This window comes from Bombina bombina, chromosome 3 (assembly GCF_027579735.1).
Source record: "Bombina bombina isolate aBomBom1 chromosome 3, aBomBom1.pri, whole genome shotgun sequence".
NCBI classification, from domain to species: Eukaryota; Metazoa; Chordata; class Amphibia; order Anura; family Bombinatoridae; genus Bombina; species Bombina bombina.
The window spans coordinates 1,122,452,686-1,122,478,253 of record NC_069501.1 but is presented as its reverse complement, the minus strand read 5'-3'; the positions used below and the strand labels follow the sequence as shown (position 1 = coordinate 1,122,478,253).

The window sequence follows — 25,568 nt, the reverse complement described above, 5'->3', positions numbered from 1 at the left end:
TCTTTCCCCTCTACTTTGCTCTCTCTCTCTCCTCTCTTTTGCTCTTTCCCCTATCTTTTGCTGTCTCTTCCCTTCTATTTAGCACTTTCCCATCTCTTTTTGTCTCTCCCCCGCTCTTTCTATCTCTCTCCCCTCTCTCTTGCGCCGACCGCACCTGCCCCTGCCCCACCACGCCCCCACAACACACGGCCACGCCACGCCTGGCCATGCCCACATTCGCTGCACCGTGCCACAAACAGAAGATCAGCTAAGGCCAGGTGTGTTTGTCCTGTGCTGTCTCTACTGCGCATGACAGCTTTGGACAAACATACTTGGCCTTTTATATTATAGGATATATATATGCACGTCATGCAGTACGATGGGCATGACCTATATATACGTCATATTGGGTGAAGGGGTTAAAGGAACATAAAACCCAAAAATGTTCTTTCATCAGTCATGCAGAGAATGTAATTTTAATGAACTTTTAAATGTATTTCTATTATCATATTGTCTTCATTCTCTTGATATCCTTTGTTGAAAAGTAGGAATGTAAGCTTAGGAGCGTGCATGTGTCAGCAGCTCTATATGGCAGAAGTTTTGCAAGTAGGTTATACATTTACTAGAGCATTAGATGGCAGCACCTTTTGCCATGTAGTGCTCCAGACGTGCATATTACCTACCTAGTTATCTGTTCTACAAGGAATACCATGAGAATGAAGCAAATCTGATAAAAAATGGGTTTCATGTCCCTTTAAGCAATTTGCAGCATTCTTAAAACCTAGAAAACAGTGTTTAGCATTTTGGCCTCTCTGGAGAGCATCAGACAAAGCACATTTGTTTACATAAAAGCAAGAGGTGTTTAATGTCCCCAACATCTTTATTTCATGATTCAGATAGAGCATGCAGTTTTAAACAACTTTCTAAATTACTTCTTTTATCAAATTGTCTTTGTTTTCTTGGTATCTTTTGTTGAAAACCAGCTCAGGAGCGTGCACATCTGGAGCACTATATGGCAGCAGTTTTGCAAGAGCGTTTTTCATTTGCAAGAGCACTAGATGGCAACACTATTTAAAGGGACAGTCAACACAAAAACTGTTATTGTTTAAAAAGTTTGCTCAACATAATTAAGTTTAAGATTGCAATTCATTAGGACTTTCATTCATCAAATTTCTTAATTTTTTTTCAAAACGAAGTTTTACCGGTTTTAAAATCCCAATATCGTCTTCGGTAATAACAACCCGTTTTTCTATCATGTTCCTACTTCCTTATTACGTATTTCTCTTGGCCAATTGAAATCCTGGCCGTTAGGCGGCCGTGACACTACGTCATCTTCATATTTGCCCATCTGCGCATGCGTCCCATCTAATCTGCATATTCTAAATCACTAAGCTCGTGGCCGATTCGCGCATGGCAAATAGCATAGTAATGAATGAATACAATATCGTGATTCATTCATTACTATGTTGCGAAGTGAGGGAGATGCATGCGCATTGGAGCCCAGCAGTATTAACAATCGCATGCGCATTGCGGATATAATCCTTAAATCGCGCATGCGCAATTGTTATGGCTTGTTGTGAACGCGCATATATGATACGTATAGAGCGGGTGGGACGGCTCTATACGTAAAGACTGACAAAGCAAGGAAGTATAGGATGGGAGGAGTCAGGACGAAAACGCTTCCATAAAAACGTTAGTAAAAAAATGCAGATATTAATATTTTTAATAAAAAAAAATATGACGATTATGTTTATATAGATGGGGATAATGAGTTAATGCGTTTTAACTGTGATAAATTTACTTTCACTTTAACTCCTTTACTACCCATTCCCCAGCTTTGTACAAAAAACATGGTTATATTAACATATTTTATAACATTTAAACCTCTAAATTTCTGTCTGTTTCTAAGTCACTAAAGACAGCCTCATGATCACGTTTTGTATTAGCTTTTCACACAAGGGGATAGCTAGTTCATGTGAACCATATAGATAACATTGAGCTCATGCCCGTGGATTCTAACAACACAGCACTAATTGGCCTAAATGCAAGTCAATAGATAGTCATGTGATCAGGGGGCTGTCAGAAGATGCTTAGATACAAGGTAATCACAGAGGTAAAAAGTATATTAATATAACTGTGTTTTCTGTGCAAAACTGGGGAATGGGTAATAAAGGGATTATTTATCTTTTTAAACTATAATTTTGTTTGCGTTGACTGTCCATTTTATTCTATGTAGTGCTCCAGACACCTACCTAAGTATCCCTTCTACAAAGACTACCATTTGATTCTATGTAGTGCTCCAGACACCTACCTAAGTATCCCTTCTACAAAGACTACCATTTGATTCTATGTAGTGCTCCAGACACCTACCTAAGTATCCCTTCTACAAAGACTACCATTTTATTCTATGTAGTGCTCCAGACACCTACCTAAGTATCCCTTCTACAAAGACTACCATTTTATTCTATGTAGTGCTCCAGACACCTACCTAAGTATCCCTTCTACAAAGACTACCATTTTATTCTATGTAGTGCTCCAGACACCTACCTAAGTATCCCTTCTACAAAGACTACCATTTTATTCTATGTAGTGCTCCAGACACCTACCTAAGTATCCCTTCTACAAAGACTACCATTTTATTCTATGTAGTGCTCCAGACACCTACCTAAGTATCCCTTCTACAAAGACTACCATTTGATTCTATGTAGTGCTCCAGACACCTACCTAAGTATCCCTTCTACAAAGACTACCATTTTATTCTATGTAGTGCTCCAGACACCTACCTAAGTATCCCTTCTACAGACTACCATTTTATTCTATGTAGTGCTCCAGACACCTACCTAAGTATCCCTTCTACAAAGACTACCATTTTATTCTATGTAGTGCTCCAGACACCTACCTAAGTATCCCTTCTACAAAGACTACCATTTTATTCTATGTAGTGCTCCAGACACCTACCTAAGTATCCCTTCTACAAAGACTACCATTTGATTCTATGTAGTGCTCCAGACACCTACCTAAGTATCCCTTCTACAAAGACTACCATTTTATTCTATGTAGTGCTCCAGACACCTACCTAAGTATCCCTTCTACAAAGACTACCATTTGATTCTATGTAGTGCTCCAGACACCTACCTAAGTATCCCTTCTACAAAGACTACCATTTTATTCTATGTAGTGCTCCAGACACCTACCTAAGTATCCCTTCTACAAAGACTACCATTTTATTCTATGAGCATTAGCAGGAAATGCCAAAGGGTCAATGAGTATAAGTACAAAGAACAAAATTGCGACACTGAACCCAAATTTTTTCTTTCGTGATTCAGATAGAGCATGCAATTTTAAGCAACTTTGTAATTTACTCCTATTATCAATTTTTCTTCGTTCTCTTGCTATCTTTATTTAAAAAGAAGGCATCTAAGCTTTTTTTTGTTTCAGACTCTGGACAGCACTTTTTAATTGGTGGATGAATTTATCCACCAATCAGCAAGAACAACCTAGGTTGTTCACCAAAAATGGGTCGGCATCTAAACTTACATCTTGCATTTCAAATAAAGATACCAAGAGAATGAACAAAATTTTATAATAGGAGTAAATTAGAAAGTTGTTTAAAATTGCATGCTCTATCTGAATCACGAAAGAAAAAAATTGGGTTCAGTGTCCCTTTAATGGAAATAAAAATATAAGGTAAAGGTGTAGTTTGGCGTCCCAAATTCGTAAGGTACCAAATCCCGCTGGGGGTGTGTGTGTTGTAATTTTACAGTGGGAATTACTTCAGAAAGGTAACATGAGGGGGGGGGGGGGGGGGTTCCATGGATAGATGGTTGCGGCGCCCGGGGCAGACATTGGAACAGACCGCTATTTTCCAATATTGTTCCCGGGCGCCGCAACGCTCTGTTCCAATATTGTTACCGGGCGCCGCAACTGCCACTGGGAACCTTTTCATGGTGTATCCCCACCCGCAACGGGATGTGGACTTCCAGATTTGGGACGCTAACCTAACCTAACAGAACACATCTGGTGAGCCAATGAGAAGAGGCATAGGTAAGCCGCCACCAGTAATGCATTTAATCTACCTAGGTATGCTTTTAACAGTCTTCCAAGAGAACTAAATACATTTTATAATAGAAGTAAACAGAAAAGTCTCTACAAATTGCATACTTTCATGTTATCTTTTTTCAACTTAATTTTTTTTTAATAGAAAGTTTGCCCACGTGTTTGTTTTACTCATATTTGTTTTTTTATTCTGGTAACTAGTTTAATTTAGTAGTAAAACGCAGTTGTTTTTCTATGCTGTCGCTTCTAATTTGGATAACATAGTTTTTTTCGCTACTAGCCAGTATTCTTGTTTGCTTTAATCTGCAGTCACTATGTAAAGTATCAAATCAATATTTATTACGACATATTCTATATCAGTCCGCCGCCTCGTAAACATACAAAAACACACAAGCGAAGCACAAGAAGCTGGATATCAATCAAAGCAAGTATGACGTCACGCGTTTTTATACGCAACTCGCTTGGATCCCGGAAGTTGGCGTTGCGTGAAATATCAAGTGGTTGGCAGTATCTAGTTTCAAACCTACCCGTGACCGGATTCTAAAGAATACAACATGGCAGAGGCTGATTTGGAAAGGTAAACGGTATTTGGGTTTATGGGATCGCTTTAGAGTATTCGGCGTATTATTTGTTAATGAACGGTTTGACGCTGTTTGTAGTCTTTGAGTTGTAGCGAGCTCGAGCATATATTTTGTTATTGAGGCCTACTAAAATATATCCGTGGCACCCCTGGAAATTAACCTTGCGTTTAGATTTTGTACTTCGACATTTCTAATAGGTCAATTCAATTATGTTAGTCATTGTCCTAATAGCACTGTTTTGCTCTTCCCCCTTTTTTTTTTTTTTTAATTTTTATTATAGTTACGTTTACAGCTGTTTGATTCAGTAGCCAGATTAGGCGTTTATCTAGATTTAAACAGTTTCTGCTTTTTTATATCAATGTGCATTTCAGTGAAATATGTGTGAAACAGTATCCATCAAATATGAGTTCCGTAGTTACAGCGGTTATAATTATTTATAATTTAAGCGAGTATATACTGTATTAAATACTCCTAATGGGATTTGCTACATATTTTCCTGGTTCCTTGTTCAATATGGCAATTTACAATGTATATTTTATTGTAAAAACAAATATTCGTGTGCTTAATAAACCGAAATGCCATATACTTTTATAAGCTTGTCCCAACCAATACATAAGTATTTCTATTTTAAAATTAAACCAGTCAATCATAGGCAAGATTTAAATAGTTCTGTAAACAAATGCACAACAGGAACAATGAAACAGAAGATAAGTGTGTGTGTGTATATACAGGTGACCCTCGTTTTACAACGGTTCAATTTACACCATTTCAGAATAACCTTTTTTTTCCAGTCATGTGACTGCTATTGAAAAGCATTGAGAAGCAGTGCATTGATTAAAATAGCCAGTAGGTGGAGCTGTCCACTTGTGTTGCAGCAAAGCCAAGCAAGCTGAAATTAATCAGTTTAACCAGACCTGAGCTATCGAGCAGATTTTAAAGGAACAAGATCTTCCTGTCTATAAATCAGTCCAGATTGGAATGCATAGAAAGAACTGTTTGCAGAAAAATGCAAGTGAAGTCTGTGTTGTGATTATTTTATTAGGTTTAAAATGCTGTTTAGCAAATGTTTTTTTCATTTAACTTAGTTTAATTATATATTCTGTGTTGTGTGATTATTTTATTAGGTTTATAATGCTGTTTAGCATTTAAAGTCTTCATTTCAAAGCTTTAAAAATAATGTTATAGGTGTTACTTATGACAATTTTGAGAGGGGCCTGGAACCTAACTCCCTCACTTAACATTGACTTACATTATAAACTGGGTTTCGATTTACAACCATTCCTTCTGGAACCTAACCCCGGCGTAAACTGAGGGCTACCTGTATATGTGTAGAAAACAAGGTAACAGCACCACAGTACACAGTCTTCTTTTAAAAGGTGAAAAATCTTTATTTGAGGTTTAGCAACCAATAAAAAGCGACGTTTCGGACCTACATAGTCCTTAATCATGCATGATTAAGGACTATGTAGGTCCGAAACGTCGCTTTTTATTGGTTGCTAAACCTCAAATAAAGATTTTTCACCTTTTTAAAAGAAGACTGTGTACTGTGGTGCTGTTACCTTGTTTTCTACATGGACTGTATATGCTGGAGTTTGGCTGATACTCTTTGGTAACGTGCACACAGGTGGGAAAGAAATCTTACTAAAACCTGGTGCTGGATTCAACTCACTATAAAAAATATATATATACATATACACACACGCAAATACTTTATAATAGATCTCAACCCAAGAGAAAGTATTCAGAACATGGAGAAATCTGCTCCATAATATATCTATCTTGTCTTTAAAGAGAAAATATCTTGCAGTAATGGTATGATTGATATATATATATATATATATATATATATATATATATATATATATATATCAAACATTTTATCTCTGGCTTTGGTTTGGCTTTAGTCATGGAAAATGTCAAGGCAGCACTGGCACAGTGGCATAAGGTTGTGAGGTTGTAATAGAAATTGTCACTTGCTTTCTGAGACCTGCACTTGGATTTCAAGGCTGCATGGGCAGGTTGCTGGTGGAGCAGGATGCTCTGGTATACATTGCTGAATACCAAATCACATGAAAAAGACATACAAGTAAGGAGGAGGATTTGGGATATTATCTTCTACCTTTTTATTTTTTTATCCTACGTTATTAAAGGGCCAATATACACCAATTTTCATTTAAAATGAATGTACATTTTCAGCAATGAGTGCCCTTTCATTGCACTGAATTTGTAGAAATACTTGCCAAATACTTCTCCAAAGCCGGATTGCCGATCCCAGCCTCAGTTCCTCTGTACTGACGTCAGAAATGACAAAACCGGCTTTCTCCGAACATGGCTTCTCCCCCCCAGAACGTCCATCTGGGGATTCCCGGCTGTGATTGGAGGGAGACGGTTTTGTCATTGCTGTGTTTGTACAGCAGGAAGAAGAAGGCGGGGGATCAGCGATTCGGTTTTGGAGAAGTAAAAGGTAAGTATTTCTACAAATTCCGTGCAATGTAAACTTTCATCAATGAAAGTGCCCCTGTTTTTAAAAGTAGCTGAAAATTGACATTCACTTTAACTGCATGTAATATACACTGATATAAAAATCCAGTATAAAACCTTTTAAAAACTTACTTAGAAGCTCCCATTGTAAGCACTGTTGATGAGATTAGCCTGGGACACCCACTGAAAGGGGCTGACAGCAGAACCTCCCCTTTCTCCTGCATATGAAAAGACCCATTATACAAACAGAAGAAATCTGTATACATCAGTATACATCTAATATTTTGGGGCTTGGTTATGAGTCTGAAAATCAGCACAATGTTTTAAAAATAAGCAAAACTAATTTTTTATAAAACACCCACATAGGCTATAAAAAATGGATGAGCGTGTGATGTCACGTTGTGGGCGGAGACCAACCTTCTGAACTGCAAACCGTAATCATAGACATTTGTTTACAATATACAGTCTGTGTAATATACGGATGTTCTAGCTGTGGTTGTTCTCTGTAAACCCCTGTGATTTTTAACATTCATCTGAGTTCACTTCTATCTGTTCCTGCTGGAGTCTCCCATTGCTTTTATATCTAGAGCTTGATGTGAAGCTCTGCAGTATGTGAGTATACAACTTACATGTCAATTAACCCTGTACTTTCACAGGACTTCACCATTGGCAGAATTGATCTGTTTTTATTTGAGGTTAACCCTTGGAGTTTGACTGCAGCATTCATTTCCACTGAGAAGTAATCCCTGGGATCACTTATGCACATTTTGAGTTGGTATTTAGTCTCCAATTGACTTTTTTGGACATATCCTTTTTTTTTTTTTTTTACACAATAAAATATAATCCGGTTATATATTTATTTAACACCAGCTATCAAAGGCCAGCAATTAGGGTACAGATTAGAAATTGCATACAATAAATACCAATTAACTGTGGTAACATTAGACTGTTTGCTTTGATCTGGCTGCACTTTATAAGTTTTTCTTAAAGTGAAAGTCTAGTCCAAAATCTTTCATGATTCAGTTAGGGCATGTGATTTTAAACAATTTTCCAATTTACTTTTATCACCAATTTTGCTTTGGTCTCTTGGTATTCGTAGTTGAAAGCTAAACCTAGGAGGTTCATATGCTAATTTCTAAGCCCTTGATGGCCGCCTCTTCTCTCAGGACATTTTGACAGTTGTTTTTCATCACTAGAGGGTGTTAGTTCATGTGTATCATATAGATAACACTGCTCACGCACGTGAAGTTCCAGGGAGCCAGCACTGATTGACTAAAATGCATGTCTGTCAAAAGATCTGAAATAAGGGGGCAGTTTGCAGAGGCTTAGATACAAGATAATCACAGAGGTAAAAAGTGTATTTATATAACTGTTGGTTTCACAGAGGTAAAAAGTGTATGTAACTGTGTTGGTTATGCAAAACTAGGAAATGGGTAATAAAAGATAGATAATCCCTTTAAAACAATAATAATTCTGATGTAGACTGTCCCTTTAACATTGCATCCAGAGCAAAGTGCCATTTGAAGAGAACAGCCAAATAAGGAGCAGCTCTGCAAAGCAGCAGTGCATTTATCGTTGACTGGCTCTCAGGGATTTTTTGGACCCCCCACCTCCTAGCCTTTGCCAGTCTGCTAAGCTGTGTCTTCTGAATGTAAGATGTTCGTGCAAGCAATTCACTTTTTTTTTTTTTTTTTTTTTTTTTTTTTCTACATATCTACCTTGTGATGTTAGACAAAGAATGTAATGTTAGACCAAGAGAAAATGATAATTCACTTATTTGGGAAACATTCAGCCTCTGATGTACACACACACATTTATTAAAGAACAAAACAAAAAATCTGGCTCCTAGACTTAAAAGAAATTTGTTAAAGGGACAGTCAACTCAAAAATTGTTGTTTTAAAAGATAGATAATCCCTTTATTACCCATTCCCCAGTTTTGCACAGAGACATGGTTATATTTATACACTTCTGTGATTACCTTGTTATCTAAGCATCTTCTGACTGCCCCCTGATCACATGACTTTATCTATTGACTTGCGTTTAAGCCAATTAGTGCTTTGTTAGAATCCATGGGCGTCAGCACAATGTTATCTATGTGGCTCACATGAACTAGCTTCCCCTGATGTGAAAAGCAAATACAAAAGTATGTGATCATGGGGCTGTCTTTAGGGACTTCGAAACAGACACACATTTAGAGGTTTAAAGGTTATAAAGTGTGTTAATAAAACCATGGGGTTTTTTTTTGTGCAAATCTGGGGAATGGGTAGTAAAGGCATTATCTATCTTTTTAAACAAAAACAATTTTTGTGTTGACTGTCTCTTTAAGCCCTGACTTACTTTTTCAGCCATTGCTGTTACCATGCACCGCACTGGAGTTCAGTAAGGGGGAGGAAATTGAAGAGAGAGTAACTTAGTAAATATTTACATTGAGAGAGAGAACGGAACAGTGACACCTACAGGTAGAAATGACAAGTGCTGGCACACTTTTTTATTTTAACTGCCACCGCTTTGTTCTTTCTGCAGACATGCTGCATTTTCTGACATATTGCAGCATATTCTGCCTTGGGGGATTAGCATCTCTCACATATGTAGGATCATCAAAGTCAAAGGAATCCTTTTCTTAAAGGGAAAGTCAAGACCAAAAAAAAACTTTCATGATTCAGATAGGGCAAGTAATTTTAAACAACTTTCCAATTTTACTTTTATCACCATTTTTGCTTTATTCTCTTGGTATTTTTAGTTGAAAGCTAAACCTTGGAGCTTCATATGATAATTTTAGACCTTGAAGGCCACTTCTAACCTGAAAGCATTTGGACAGTTTTTCACCACTAGAGTGCATTAGTTCATGTGTTTCACATAGATAACATTGAGCTCACACACATAAAGTTACCGTGGAGTGAGAATGGATTGGCTAAAATGCAAGTCTATCAAATGAACTGACATAAGGGGGCAGTCTGCAGAGGCTTAGATACAAGGTAATTACAGAGGTAAAACATGTATTATAACTGTGTTGGTTATGCAAAACTGGAGAATGGGTAATAAAGGGACTATCTGTCTCTTTCTGGTTTTGACTATTCCTTATTTTTATTTTTTTTAACCTTTTTGTGTTGAGAGAGCAGGAAATAGTGCTGCCATCTAGTGCTCTTGTAAAACGTTCCCATTCTTGCAAACTGCTGCCATATAAGTCTCCAGAAATGGTCTGGCTCCTAAGCATATGTCCCTGCTTTTCAAAAAAAGATATAAAAAGACAAATTGATAATAGAAGTAAATTAGAAAGTTGTTGAAAATTGCATGCTCTATTTGAATCCTGAACAAAATTGGGTTTCATATCCCTTTTTAAATTCAAATGCATCCATGCACTTTCAATTTTGACCTTTTTATCCCTTTAATGTTGAGTAAATTTAAACTAAATAAGAGAGGACACAAACAATTTCCGTTGCTTTATGGCAACATATTTTATATCATCCTGAACCTCACTGTGTTCCCAATTTCATGTACAGCTGTACTTCACAATTATTTACTACAGTGTTTTAAATTTGTTTAACAAATAGGAGCCAGTAATTTTATAATTACAGGTGGCCCTCGGTTTACACCAGTTCAATTTGTGCCGTTTTAGAATAACAAACTCTTTTTTTTTTTTTCAGTCATGTGACTGCTATTGAAAAGCAGTGCACTAATTAAAATAGCCAGTAGGTGGAGCTGTCCGCTTGTGTTGCAGCAAAGTTATGCAAGCTTAGCAGACTGAAATGAATCTGTGTACACAGATCACAGATCTGAGCTCTCGAGCAACAAGATCTAGCAGCCACTTCCCTATTATCTTCCTGTCCAGCTGCTGGAGGCGAGGGTGCCTAACTGCTTATTAATTACTCCAGATTGAAATGCATAGAATAGGTGCAGACCCAATATTATCTAAGACGCCAACAATGCAGAGAACTGTTTGCAGAAAAATGCAAGTAAAAAAATGTTTTTGTTCATTAAACTTAGTTTGATTATGTTTTCTGTATTGTGTGATTATTTTATTAGGTTATAATGCTGTTTAGCATTTAAAGTCTTAATTTCAAAGCTTTAAAAATGTATTAGGTGTTACTTATGTCAATTTTGAGAGGGGCCTGGAACCTAACTTCCTCACTTCCTATTGACTTACATTATAAACTGGGTTTCGATTTACAACCATTCCTGCTGGAACCTAACCCCGGCGTAAACTGAGGGTTACCTGTATTGGGCAGCAGCATGATAAATAGATGAATATACATCTATACATTTTTAAACAAATTTCTAATTTACTTCTGTTATCAAATTTGATTCTCTTGATATCCTTTAAAGGGACATTATACACTCATTTTTTCTTTGCATAAATGTTTTGTAGATGATCTATTTATATAGCCCATAAAGTTTGTTTTTTAAAAAAATGTTTAGTTTTGCTTATTTTTAAATAACATTGCTCAGATTTTCAGACTCCTAACCAAGCCCCAAAGTTTTTTGTGAGTACTGATGTATACCTTCTCCAGCTTGCTCCTGTTTGTGTAAAGGGTCTTTTCATATGCAAAAGATGGGGGAGGGGGGCAGTGTCTTATTTGTCACTTGCAGTGTGCTTTCCAGCTACCTTTTCAACAAAGCTAAACCGACAGCTTCTAAGTACGTTTTTAAACCATTTTATACTGGATTTTTATATCGGTATCTGTGCATCTTGTTCTTTATAGTAGTGTCTATTACATGCAGTTGTATGAAAATGAGTGTATACTGTCCCTTTAATGAAGGAGCAGCAATCGACTGCTGGGAGGTAACTGAACAAATCCAGTGATCCAATCACAACTGAAAGTCGGTACACTGTAGAATCTGACAGCCACTGCTGAGACGCACTTTGGTCAATTAACCTTCTTCAGGAAATCAAAATCCAGCTTATAAACGTGGAGATCCTTGCTCTGTTAATGCTTGATATTAGCGACTGCACCACCTCCTCCTAGGTGGGTCTCCAGAAAGAGTATTCTCCACATCAACTACATGTGCTTCTCTGGCTCTGTGATCTATTGAAGTGAGCCATAATTTGAAGGTCTCATGGTACTAGAGCAGGAGTTTTCAAAGTCTTAGGTGGTGGGCCTCCCCTCTGACGAAATTTACTAGAGACTAAAATAATCACTGTACAGGGCAGAATGACTGCTCTCATTCTGCTGACCCAATGTTACTCTTTAGAAAAACAGCAGAAAAATGTACCTAAAAAGGTGATTACTCTCCCTTTTAAATCTTGCAGGGAAATAATTGTAAGTTATATGGTGATTTGCCTTAACTAATTTTACAACTGATATATAAACAAATAATGACATAAATCAAATGGCACTATTGTAATAGTCACTGGGAAGGGGTACCATTTTAATAATGTAAGAACAGAGAAAAGCGCAATTGGGATTGTAATGACCATCATCTATTGTCCTGGACAGGTCTAGCTGCAGTAGAGGATAAATAATTGTCCAGAGCTTCAGAAAGTTAAAAATACATTATCAAGTCGATATACATTACACACAGGCAAAACGCAGTGGAATCATTTAATAAGAAATGGAATTATATCTTTGTTGAAAGCCAAGAGAGTTGTGTGTTTGAGCCTTTTAGGCAATGGTAGATCCAGTCAAAATAAGAGCAGTGTCCATTTACATTAATTTGGGATAAATGAACATAAACAAGATGAAGGCCGTATAACTTCTAAATCACAGGCTTTAACCAATGAGTCAACAAATGCGTTTAGCAAGGCTCTGATCAAGGATACCACACATGGAAATTTTTCAAATCTAGTGTCCTCTACATGTTCTCACGCCTTATGAGTATTAATAATCTATGAGAATTTGTAAGAGATATAGAATATCAATAATAAAATCCTGTTATGTGCTAGATAATTTTTCTTATTGCTCTGTTGCTTAAACAGTACCATTAGTTTAGCCCACTTCACTTTAAAAGCACAATTTACTGATAAATTGAATTTCTTTTTTTTTTTTTTTTTTTTTTTGAAGTTGTGGTGAAAATTAACTAACAAGATTCTTCCTTGAACAATCATTACATCAGAATGATATACACATTGTCTATAAACCAATAGACCACAAAACAAAATGAATATGCAGAAATAAAATTACATATTGTGTCTTAAAATGGCATTAGACAGGGATTTGGACGAGATAGGATGGAACTTCAGTTTATATTATGTGATGAATGATCCCCACAATGAGAGAGAAAATACTCTTTAAACTATCTAATTCATTGGTGCCAACATGTGGTGAGTTGGCTTATGTATCGGCCGCTCTTGGACCAAATTATATAGGGGGAGAGGGAAAGTCAGCGGGCAAGAGCCGCTCAAAATGTAAGGGGGTGGTGGTGGGACGGAGCCTTCTAATGGGGTAGGTGAAGCTTATAATGTAGTTAAATATTAAATGTTTTCCTCGGCTGTTAACTACTGAGGATAATAACAGGGTTATTAGATTCCATATCGGAGTTAACTAAACTTATTCCCACACATGTAGGGTAGGAGTATATACTGTAGTTTGACGGGCATATTAGGAGGTTGATATATTGTATAGTTATACAGCCTATGTGCATTATGGAGGTCTGATATAGCCACTTCAGTTGGAAATTTGGCAAGAGCCTTTGGCCAGTCCACCCTATATCAGGGGGAGATCTAACATTACATACGGTGTATACTATCATGGTTAGGTCTGATTACCCAACTTATAGAATATGAGTATATATTGTAATGAAAATGGCTCATCTTCTGTAGGGAATTTGTTATAATATGAACCCCCGTCATAATACACAGTGTTATGTGTCGACCACTCGTATATAAACAAAGATATACTACCAACTAGGTCTAGAATGGTGGACTATCCTTGTAAAGGTAATTGGATAGGCTCCTTAGAAAGGATTGTGCTTTCCTGTACAGTACTAGGAGTGCGCAGCCCCGGCCGTTGGCCGCACACCCCATCCCGCATAAAACCACGGGACGGGTCAATAATACATTTTAAAAATAATTTAAACAGCTACCTTAAGAGGTCAAGGGAGTTAAAGCAATAGTACCGGTGCCCGTTAGATATTAGCGTATCAACTGAGAGTCTCCTATGCAGTGTGCAGTCATAACATGTCAGGTTTCTGCTAGTAGTTGAGTGACAGTATTCAGCTAGTTGTATGCAGATTTTCTATTTTATTATAAAAAAACCCCATGTGAAGTGTTGAAATAGGGTTGGTAAGAATGCATATACCTGTCTAATGTATAGCTATAAAGTGAGTCCGGGGGGGCTTTATTTCTACTCATAGCGGGCATAAATTGTATATAGTCGATATATATACTCTGATTTGGGTCATAGAAGTACTGATAGAGGCTCCTCTTAAAGTGAGTAACTCCCAACTGGGCCATGAGTCAATTTCTACCAGTATATGACCAGATTAGTGTTGCTTTAAATTTACAAACATGCGAATCAGAGGTGTGTTATCAGGACCCACTATTAAAGCGAGTGCCATGACCCAACTATCTTTCTGTCAGCAGCTCATTAACAATATTTGTAAATATTGAGGTAAAGTTTTGTTTAACATAGTAATTGGCTATATTTAAATAGGGTTGTAGATATGGAAATCAGAAAAGGCTATTAGGCTCTAAGAAATGAGGCTGACTGAGGTGGCTGAAGGGTTCTCAATGAATGCCTTCCACTGTTACATGTGAGGAATATAGTAATGTGGGGACATATTTGTTCTAATAGGGAAGCAAGTTAAAGGGCATGTGTAGGAAAAGCTTGTGGTAATATTATCTGTGGGCATGTTTAATGGGGTCTATTAGTGAGAATAAGAACTAATATTGTCATATATAAACTTTTGAGCGCAGCAGGAAGAATAAGACAAAAACAAGAAATCAACTCTCCTATAACAAAACATATATAGAAAACAAAGTTAGCTGCAAACATATGAAAACTGACTGACTGCTCTATGTTGTAGGCCAATAAACTGAGCTAGAAACTAGACCATTAACCAATAACTGCCCCAACAAGGTAGGAGATCAATAGGTGTCAGACATTATCCTATGCCTGCTCTGGTACCCGCAAGCTTGAACCCTTGCTGAGTGTCCCTAAAAGCCGAAATAAGGGTAAAGGAGCTACTTGTAAACAATTTAATACATTCCAGCAGGTAAAATGGATAATTGGGAACAAATTAAAGGGGAGAAAATGTTTGGGTAAACTGTCCCTTTTTAAATATATAGTTAAAGGGAAAGTCTTTTTGATGAATATTTGTATAAAATATAGATAATTCCTTTTATTACCAATTCCCCAGTTCTGCATAACCAACACTCTCATAATATACTTTTTACCTCTATGGTTTACCCCTATCTAAGCCTCTGCAGACATCTCAGTACATTTTGCATTTTAGCCAATCAGTGCTAGTTATTGTATAACAACATTGTGCTCACTTCGTGGATAATTATCTATATGACACACATGAACTAGCACTGTCTGGCTGTTGTGCAAAATTTAAAAAGTAGTGAAATAAGAGGTGGCCTACAGGGGCTTAGAAACAGGCAAACTTAGAGGTTTATAAAGTAAATTAATTTAACAATATTGTTTAAAGTTGGGGAAGGGTTAGTAAAGGCGCTATCTTTTTAAACGATAAAAAAAATCAAGTAGCTGTCCCTTTTTAAAGTGAACTCTGGAACGGCAATGCACTACTGGCTGAAGCTGAACACTGCCAGGTATGGTGGTTACAGGTTTGTCACTCCTGGTTTACTTATTGACCTTTTTCAGTTCTGAACCAGAAGTGTGTTGCCATTCTGGAGTTTACTTTAAAGGGACAGTCGACTCCAAAATGTTTATTATTTAAAAATATAGATAATCCCTTTTATTACCCATTCCCCAGTTTTCTATAGCTAACATGGTTATATTAATACTTTTTACCTCTGTGATTACCTTTATCTAAACCTCTTTCGACAGCCCCTTGATCACATGGCTATTATCTATTGACTTGCATTTTAATCAATTAGTGCAGTGTCAGCCACAACTCCATGGGAGAGAGCACAATGTTATCTATTTGGCCACATGGATTAGCAGTCTCTTGTGAAAAGCTAATATAGCTGTCTATAGTGGCTTAGAAACAGGTAGAAATTTAGAGGTTTAAATGTTATAAAGTATATAAATATAAATTTTTTTTATATTTCATGTTTGTACCTTTTAAAAAACAAACAAAAAAAAAACTGTTCGTGGTCCGCAGGATTCAAAATTGTGAGTTTAGCGGTCCCTGAGGTCCGAAAAGGTTGGCAACCCCTGCATTAAAGGGACATTATTCACTCGCTTTTTCTTTGCATACATGTTTTGTAGATGATCCATTTGTATAGCCCATACATGTTTTTTTTTTTTTTTTTAAATAACATTGCTCTGATTTTCAGACTCCTGAGACCTCATATCTTTGAGCTCTTATAACTTTTTTGTGTGCAACATTTTTTGTAATATTTTTTTACTAGTGTTATAAATGTAAATGTACTTTGTGTTTTGTAACTTTTGTGCAACTTTTTTTTGTTTGTCAAAACATCCAGAGTTTTGAGGACGCGTAAATCGCAGTTGCGCTCGTGCTCCGCTTGTATTCAGGCCCTAAGTGGGCAAACATGTTATGGTACATTTTTATTAGCTAGTAACCTCCGAAATACTTGCTTAATATAATGCATACCCTTTTGTTTTTAACACAGGAAGGCAATAGAGGAGCTTCTCAATGAGGCAGAGCGTGGAAAGACTCGAGTTGAGACCATGGGACCAATGGGATGGTATGTTCTTCATGTTTGTTTGCGTCTGATCTTCTAAATAAAGTTGAGTTTACAAATTATATTCCTTCTTTGGGTTATGGTTAAATGGGCACTAAAGTCAAAATTAAACTTTCATAAACTCAGTTTAAGAGCATGCAATTTTAAGCAACTTTTTAATTTACTTCTATTATCACATTTTCTTCTTTCTTTTTGTATCTTTATTTGAAAAGCAAGAATGTAAGCTTAGGAGCCGGGCCATTTTTGGCTACATTTGGACACCAATCGGCAAGCTTTACCCAGGTGCTGAACCAAAAATGGGCCGGCTCCTTTGGGGTGTACAATAAAAAAAGTGGGGAAAAATATTTTAAAAAGTGGGGAAAAAAGGAGACCCCCCCCCCCCCCCCCATTACATTTTATAAAAATAAATATCCAGTTTAAGTATTATAGCTAAATGATCACTATGGTAATGATCGTTACCACAGTGATATAGCTGAGAAATGTTGCATTCCCTTTTACAATACAGACTGATTTTATATTTGTAATCCCATGATCACCTGGATAATGTGGTTACAAATTAATAAATGGTAGAGGAATAATATATATATATATATATATATATATATATATATATATATATATATATATATATATATATATATATATATATATATATATAAATAATTATTTTTTTTTTTTTTTTTTTTTTTTTTAATCAGTCTTGGCTTGCACAGCTCTCACCATTTTTCAAAACTTCTGTATTTTTATGTTTAAATCTTTTTAGTATCATTAACAGATTTAGTGATACAAATACATCAAGGGTTGTGTAATAAATTCCAGAATATATAAAAGGTACAACATGTTCCCAGAGATGCCAGATCTCAAATTCATTGAACTTAAATATTCCTAATTCTGACAACAGTATTTTGTAACTATGATTTAATACAGTACAATTGTCATTACTAACCATCGTCATAAACCTATCGGATATTAAGGCATTGTTGAGGGGGAGGGAAAGGAACATTAAAGGGGATAGTGACAACAAAATCAAATCAAATAGTTCGCTCGTCAGGAAGATAGTCCGCAATAATAAGGTCAAAACTTCTGTATTTTTAAAGAGACCGTTAACACCAAAATTTTTGTTGTTTTAAAAGATGGATAATCCCTTAATTACCCATTCCCCAGTTTTGCATAACCAACACCGTTATAATACACATTTTTCCTCTGTAATTACCTTGTATCTAAGCTTCTGCAGACTGCCCCCTTATTTCAGTTCTTTTGACAGACATCCATTTTAGCCAGTCAGTGCTCACTCCATGATAAATTCATATGCACAAGCTCAATGTTATCTATATGGAACTAATGCACTCCAGTGGTGAAAAACTGTCAAAATGCATTAAGATTAGAGACGGCCTTCAAGGTCTAAGAAATTAGCATATGAACCTCCTAGGTTTAGCTTTCAACTAAGAATACCAAGAGAAAAAAGCAAAATTGGTGAAAAAAGTAAATCGTAAAGTTGTTTAAAATTATACGCCCTATCTGAGTCATGAAAGTTTTTAATTTGGACTTGACTGTCCCTTTAATTCAAAGAAGCTGATTTTTTGCAATAAAAATTTTATATTTTCTAGCGACATAATTCCTTTAAAAATATATATCTATTTCTCCAACATTGGTGTGTCCGGTCCACGGCGTCATCCTTACTTGTGGGAATATCTCTTCCCCAACAGGAAATGGCAAAGAGTCCCGGCAAAGCTGGCCATATAGTCCCTCCTAGGCTCCGCCCACTCCAGTCATTCTCTTTGCCGTTGCACAGGCAACATCTCCACGGAGATGGTTAAGAGTTTTTGGTGTTTAAATGTAGTTTTTTTATTCTTCTATCAAGTGTTTGTTATTTTAAAATAGTGCTGGTATGTACTATTTACTCTGAAACAGAAAAAGATGAAGATTTCTGTTTGTGAGAGGAAGATGATTTTGGCAGACAGTAACTAAAATCGATTGCTGTTTCCACATAGGACTGTTGAGATGAAGTAACTTCAGTTGGGGGAAACAGTTAGCAGACTTTTCTGCTTAAGGTATGACTAGCCATATTTCTAACAAGACTGTGTAATGCTGGAAGGCTGTCATTTCCCCTCATGGGGATAGGTAAGCCATTTTCTTAGTGTCAAACAGAATAAAGGGCTTAATATGGGCTATAAAACTGGTAGACACTTTTATGGGCTAAATCGATTGCTTTATTTGGGCATTTTATACATGTTTATGCTGATATTTCACATTTATAAGCTTGGGGAACGTTTTTTAACGGCAGGCACTATGTTAGACACCTTTTCCAGTCAGGGAGGGCCTTCCCAGTTGTAGGCTGAGCCTCATTTTCGCGCCATTACTGCGCAGTTGTTTTTGAGAGCAAGACATGCAGATGCATGTGTGAGGACCTGAAAATAGCTGGAAAAGTTTCTAGAAGGCGTCATTTGGTATCGTATTCCCCTCTGGGCTTGGTTGGGTCTCAGCAAAAGCTGTAGCTGGGACTGTATAGGGGTTAAATTTGTAAACGGTTCCGTTATTTTAAGGGTTAAAGCTCTGAAATTTGGTGTGCAATACTCTTAATGCTTTAAGACACTGTGGTGAAATTTTGGTAATTTTTGTACAATTCCTTCATAGTTTTTCACATATTCAGTAATAAAATGTTTCTGTTTAAAATTTAAAGAGACAGTAACGGTTTTGTTTTAAAACGGTTTTTGTGCTTTATTAACAAGTTTAAGCCTGTTTAACATGTCTGTGCCTTCGGATAAGCTATGTTCTATATGTATGAAAGCCAATGTCTCCCCATTTAAATTTGTGTGTTAATTGTGCCACAGCGTCAAAACAAAGTAAGGACAGTACTGCCACAGATAATGAAATTGCCCAAGATGATTCCTCAGATGAGGGGAGTAGACATGATACTACATCATCTCCTACTGTGTCTACACCAGTTTTGCCCACGCAGGAGGCCCCTAGTACATCTAGCGCGCCAATGCTTATTACCATGCAACAATTGACGGCTGTAATGGATAACTCCATAGCAAATATTTTATCCAAAATGCCTGCATATCAGAGAAGGCGCGATTGCTCTGTTTTAAACACTGAAGAGCAGGAGGGCGCTGATGATAATTGTTCTGTCATACCCTCACACCAATCTGAAGTGGCCATGAGGGAGGTTTTGTCAGATGGGGAAATTTCAGATTCAGGAAAAATTTCTCAACAAGCTGAACCTGATGTTGTGACATTTAAATTTTAAATTAGAACATCTCCGCGCACTGCTTAAGGAGGTGTTATCTACTCTGGATGATTGTGACAACTTGGTCATTCCAGAGAAATTATGCAAAATGGACAAGTTTCTAGAGGTTCCGGTGCACCCCGACGCTTTTCCTATACCCAAGCGGGTGGCGGACATAGTGAATAAAGAGTGGGAGAAGCCCGGCATACCTTTTTGTTCCCCCTCCTATATTTAAGAAATTATTTCCTATGGTTGACCCCAGAAAGGACTTATGGCAGACAGTCCCTAAGGTCGAGGGGGCAGTTTCTACTTTAAACAAGCGCACTACTATTCCTATCGAGGATAGTTGTGCTTTCAAAGATCCTATGGATAAAAAATTGGAAGGTTTGCTTAAAAAGATTTTTGTACAGCAAGGTTACCTTCTACAACCCATTTTGTGCATTGTTCCTGTCACTACTGCAGCGTGGTTCTGGTTCGAGGAACTAGAAAAGTCGCTCGGTAGAGAGACTCCATATGAGGAGGTTATGGACAGAGTTCACGCACTTAAATTGGCTAACTCTTTTATTTTAGATGCCGCCTTACAATTAGCTAAATTAGCGTAGAGCGCTTTGGCTAAAGTCTTGGTCAGCGGATGTATCATCCAAGACAAAATTGCTTAACATCCCTTTCAAAGGTAAAACTCTCTTCGGACCAGAATTGAAAGAGATTATCTCAGACATCTCTGGGGGAAAGGGCCACGCCCTTCCACAAGATAGGCCGTTCAAGGCCAAGAATAAGTCTAATTTTCGTTCCTTTCGCAATTTCAGGAACGGACCGGCCTCTAATTCTGCATCCTCTAAGCAAGAGGGTAATGCCTCACAGCCCAAACCAGCCTGGAAACCTATGCAAGGGTAAGCAGGTCAAGAAGCCTGCTGCTGCTAACAAGACAGCATGAAGGAGTAGCCCCCGATCCGGGACCGGATCTAGTAGGGGGCAGACTCTCTCTCTTTGCTCAGGCTTGGGCAAGAGATGTTCAGGATCCCTGGGCACTAGAAATAGTTTCTCAGGGTTATCTTCTGGAATTCAGGGAACTACCCCCAAGGGGAAGGTTCCACATGTCTCACTTATGCTTAAACCAAATAAAGAGACAGGCGTTCTTACATTGTGTAGAAGACCTGTTAAAAATGGGAGTGATACACCCTGTCCCAATAAAAGAACAGGGAATGGGATTTTATTCAAATCTGTTCGTAGTTCCCAAAAAAGAGGGAACATTCAGACCAATTTTGGATCTGAAGATCCTAAACAAATTTCTCAGGGTACCATCGTTTAAAATGGAAACCATTCGAACGATTCTACCCACTATCCAGGAAGGTCAATTTATGACTACCGTGGATCTAAAGGATGCGTACCTGCATATTCCTATCCACAAAGAACATCATCAGTTCCTAAGGTTCGCCTTTCTGGACAAACATTACCAGTTTGTGGCCCTCCCATTCGGGTTAGCCACTGCTCCAAGGATTTTCACAAAGGTACTCGGGTCCCTTCAAGCGGTTCTAAGGCCGAGGGGCATTGCAGTAGTACCATACCTGGACGACATTCTAATACAAGCGTCGTCCCTGTCAAAAGCAAAGGCTCATACATTGTTCTGGCCTTTCTCAGATCGCACGGATGGAAGGTGAACGTAGAAAAAAGTTCTCTGTCTCCGTCAACAAGAGTTCCCTTCTTGGGAACAATAATAGATTCCTTAGAAATGAGGATTTTTCTGACAGAGGTCAGAAAATCAAAGCTTCTAAGCGCTTGTCAAGTTCTTCATTCTGTTCCACGTCCTTCCATAGCTCAGTGCATGGAAGTAGTAGGGTTGATGGTTGCAGCAATGGACATAGTTCCTTTTGCATCTAAGACCATTACAACTGTGCATGCTCAAACAGTGGAATGGGGACTATACAGACTTGTCTCCAATGATTCAAGTAGATCAGAAGACCAGAGATTCACTCCGTTGGTGGCTGACCCTGGACCATCTATCCCAGGGAATGAGCTTCCGCAGACCAGAGTGGGTCATTGTCACGACCGACGCCAGTCTAGTGGGCTGGGGCGCGGTCTGGGAATCCCTGAAGACTCAGGGACTATGGTCTCGGGAAGAGTCTCTTCTCCCGATAAACATTCTGGAACTAAGAGCGATTTTCAATGCTCACAGGGCTTGGCCTCAACTAGCAAAGGCCAGATTCATAAGATTCCAATCAGACAACATGACGACCGTTGCGTATATCAATCAGGGGGGAACAAGGAGTTCCCTGGCGATGAAAGAAGTGACCAAAATAATACAATGGGCGGAGGAACACTCCTGCCATCTATCTGCGATCCACATCCCAGGTGTGGAAAACTGGGAAGCGGATTATCTGAGTCGTCAGACTTTCCATCCGGGGGAGTGGGAACTCCATCCGGAGATCTTTGCCCAACTGACTCAATTATGGGGCATTTCAGACATGGATCTGATGGCGTCTCGTCAGAACTTCAAGGTTCCGTGTTACGGGTCCAGATCCAGGGATCCCAAGGCGACTCTAGTAGATGCACTAGTAGCACCTTGGACCTTCAACCTAGCTTATGTATTTCCACCGTTTCCTCTCATTCCCAGGCTGGTATCCAGGATCAAACAGGAGAGGGCCTCGGTGATCTTGATAGCTCCTGCGTGGCCACGCAGGACTTGGTATGCAGACCTGGTGAATGTCATCGGTTCCACCATGGAAGCTACCTTTGAGACAGGACCTTCTTGTTCAGGGTCCATTCGTACATCCGAATCTGGTCTCCCTCCAGCTGACGGCTTGGAGATTGAACGCTTGATTCTTTCAAAGCGTGGGTTTTCAGATTCTGTGATAGATACTCTGGTTCAGGCCAGAAAACCAGTAACTAGAAAGATTTACCATAAGATATGGAAAAAATATATCTGTTGGTGTGAATCCAAAGGATTCCCATGGAATAAGATAAAAATCCCTAAGATTCTCTCCTTTCTACAAGAAGGTTTGGAGAAAGGATTATCTGCAAGTTCTCTAAAGGGACAGATCTCTGCCTTATCTGTCTTACTACAAAAGACTGGCAGCTGTGCCAGATGTTCAAGCATTTGTTCAGGCTCTGGTTAGGATCAAGCCTGTTTACAGACCTTTGACTCATCCCTGGAGTCTAAATCTAGTTCTTTCAGTTCTTCAAGGGGTTCCGTTTGAACCCTTACAATCCGTAGATATTAAGTTACTATCTTGGAAAGTTTTGTTTTTAGTTGCTGTTTCTTCTGCTAGAAGAGTTTCAGAGTTATCTGCTTTGCAGTGTTCTCCGCCTTATCTGGTGTTCCATGCAGATAAGGTGGTTTTGCGTACTAAGCCTGGTTTTCTTCCTAAGGTTGTTTCTAACAAGAATATTAACCAGGAGATAGTTGTTCCTTCTTTATGTCCGAATCCAGTTTCAAAGAAGGAACGTTTGTTACACAATTTGGACGTGGTCCGTGCTCTAAAATTCTATTTAGAGGCTACATAAGATTTCAGACAAACATCTTCTTTGTTTGTTGCCTATTCTGGTAAAAGGAGAGGTCAAAAAGCGACTGCTACCTCTCTTTCCTTTTGGCTTAAAGCATCATCTGATTGGCTTACGAGACTGCCGGACGGCAGCCTCCTGAAAGAATCACAGCTCACTCCACTAGGGCTGTGGCTTCCACATGGGCCTTCAAGAACGAGGCTTCTGTTGACCAGATATGTAAGGCAACGACTTGGTCTTCACTGCACACTTTTGCCAAATTTTACAAATTTGATACTTTTGCTTCTTCGGAGGCTATTTTTGGGAGAAAGGTTTTGCAAGCCGTGGTGCCTTCCGTTTAGGTAACCTGATTTGCTCCCTTCATCCGTGTCCTAAAGCTTTGGTATTGGTTCCCACAAGTAAGGATGACGCCGTGGACCGGACACACCAATGTTGGAGAAAACAGAATTTATGCTTGCCTGATAAATTACTTTCTCCAACGGTGTGTCCGGTCCACGGCCCGCCCTGGTTTTTAATCAGGTCTGATGAATTATTTTCTCTAACTACAGTCACCACGGTACCATATGGTTTCTCCTATATATTTTCCTCCTGTCCGTCGGTCGAATGACTGGGGTGGGCGGAGCCTATGAGGGGCTATATGGCCAGCTTTGCTGGGACTCTTTGCCATTTCCTGTTGGGGAAGAGATATTCCCACAAGTAAGGATGACGCCGTGGACCGGACACACCGTTGGAGAAAGTAATTTATCAGGTAAGCATAAATTCTGTTTTTGTAAAGAGAATTATGGCGAAGCGGCTGAGCTCTCTATGAACTCAGACTCTGATTCCTTTACTGATGATGCATATGGTGTAAACACTAAATTATTTCTAGAATGTACACACAAAGCCACATCAAATGAAGGGCCACATGTATTGCTAGCACAAAAATAGGCAATGTAATAAGTGGAATATGGCTCTTTGCTAAAAAAAAATAAAATCCACTAATTGTTGTGCACCTCAATTATGTGCTAGAGGTACTTGTAGCCCCTCATTTGATGCGCCAAAGGGTGTACTTTCTACAAAAGTGTGCTTTGTGTGCGGTATTTTAATTTTCCAAGTGGCTAGAACTGTTTAATTGCAGACATGGTAATCTTGAAATCGTCTTAAAAAAAAAAAAAAGTTGAAAGGCTTTTTTTTTTTTTTTTTTTTTTTTTTAATGGGTTATGTCTGCAATCAGACAGCTGTAGAAACTTGGGAAACTAAGATACATTAAATTTAAGTGCACATTTTTGGAAAGTTCACCACTTGGCGCGCGCATCAAATGAGGGGCTACATGTTTTGCTAGCACAAAAATAGACAATGTAATATTAAGTGGAATATGGCTCTTTGATTTAGAATTATTATTTTTTTTTTTTTTTTTTTTTAAATGCAACTTATTCCATTAATTGCTGTGCTCACCCCAAATTCATACTAGGAATACTCGTAGCCCCTCATTTGATGCACCAATGGGTGTACTTTCTGCAAATGTGTGCTTTGTGTACCCCCATTTTAATTTCTCAGGTGGCTAGAACTGTTTAATTGCTGAACAGTACAGTACATTTTAAGATGCTGATTTTGAGAATTTATTAAATTGACATGCCTGCAATAAAACAGTGGGGGAAAAAACAATGAAATGTTCTTAATTTCTGCTTATTTCAGACAGGTTACCTTCTAAACTATTTATCCACACATGTTTTGATGATAGAGCTTAGACAATTAAAATTACTTATTTATTGTCGGGAGTAAAAAAAAAAATCCTTTTTTTTTTTTTTTCACATTGTATGCAGTATTTTTATTAAATCTGATACATACATAGAGTGCAGAATTATTAGGCAAGTTGTATTTTTGAGGATTAATTTTATTATTGAACAACCATGTTCTCAATGAACCCAAAAAACTCATTAATATCAAAGCTGAATAGTTTTGGAAGTAGTTTTTAGTTTGTTTTTAGTTATAGCT

General features: G+C 38.0%; 1 protein-coding gene across 2 annotated transcripts in view; it reads left to right on the top strand.

Moving 5' to 3' along the window:
- The first annotated feature begins 4,503 nt into the window (after window positions 1-4,503).
- The window catches only part of POLR1D (RNA polymerase I and III subunit D), a 65,016-nt gene continuing 43,951 nt past the window's right edge, over window positions 4,504-25,568 (top strand). For both annotated transcript variants that reach the window (XM_053708489.1, XM_053708488.1), the window contains exons 1-2: window positions 4,504-4,612; window positions 16,796-16,870. In XM_053708489.1, the coding sequence (XP_053564464.1) occupies window positions 4,590-4,612; window positions 16,796-16,870 (98 nt within the window). In that variant the 5' untranslated portion in view covers window positions 4,504-4,589. The remainder of the gene's footprint in view (window positions 4,613-16,795; window positions 16,871-25,568) is intronic.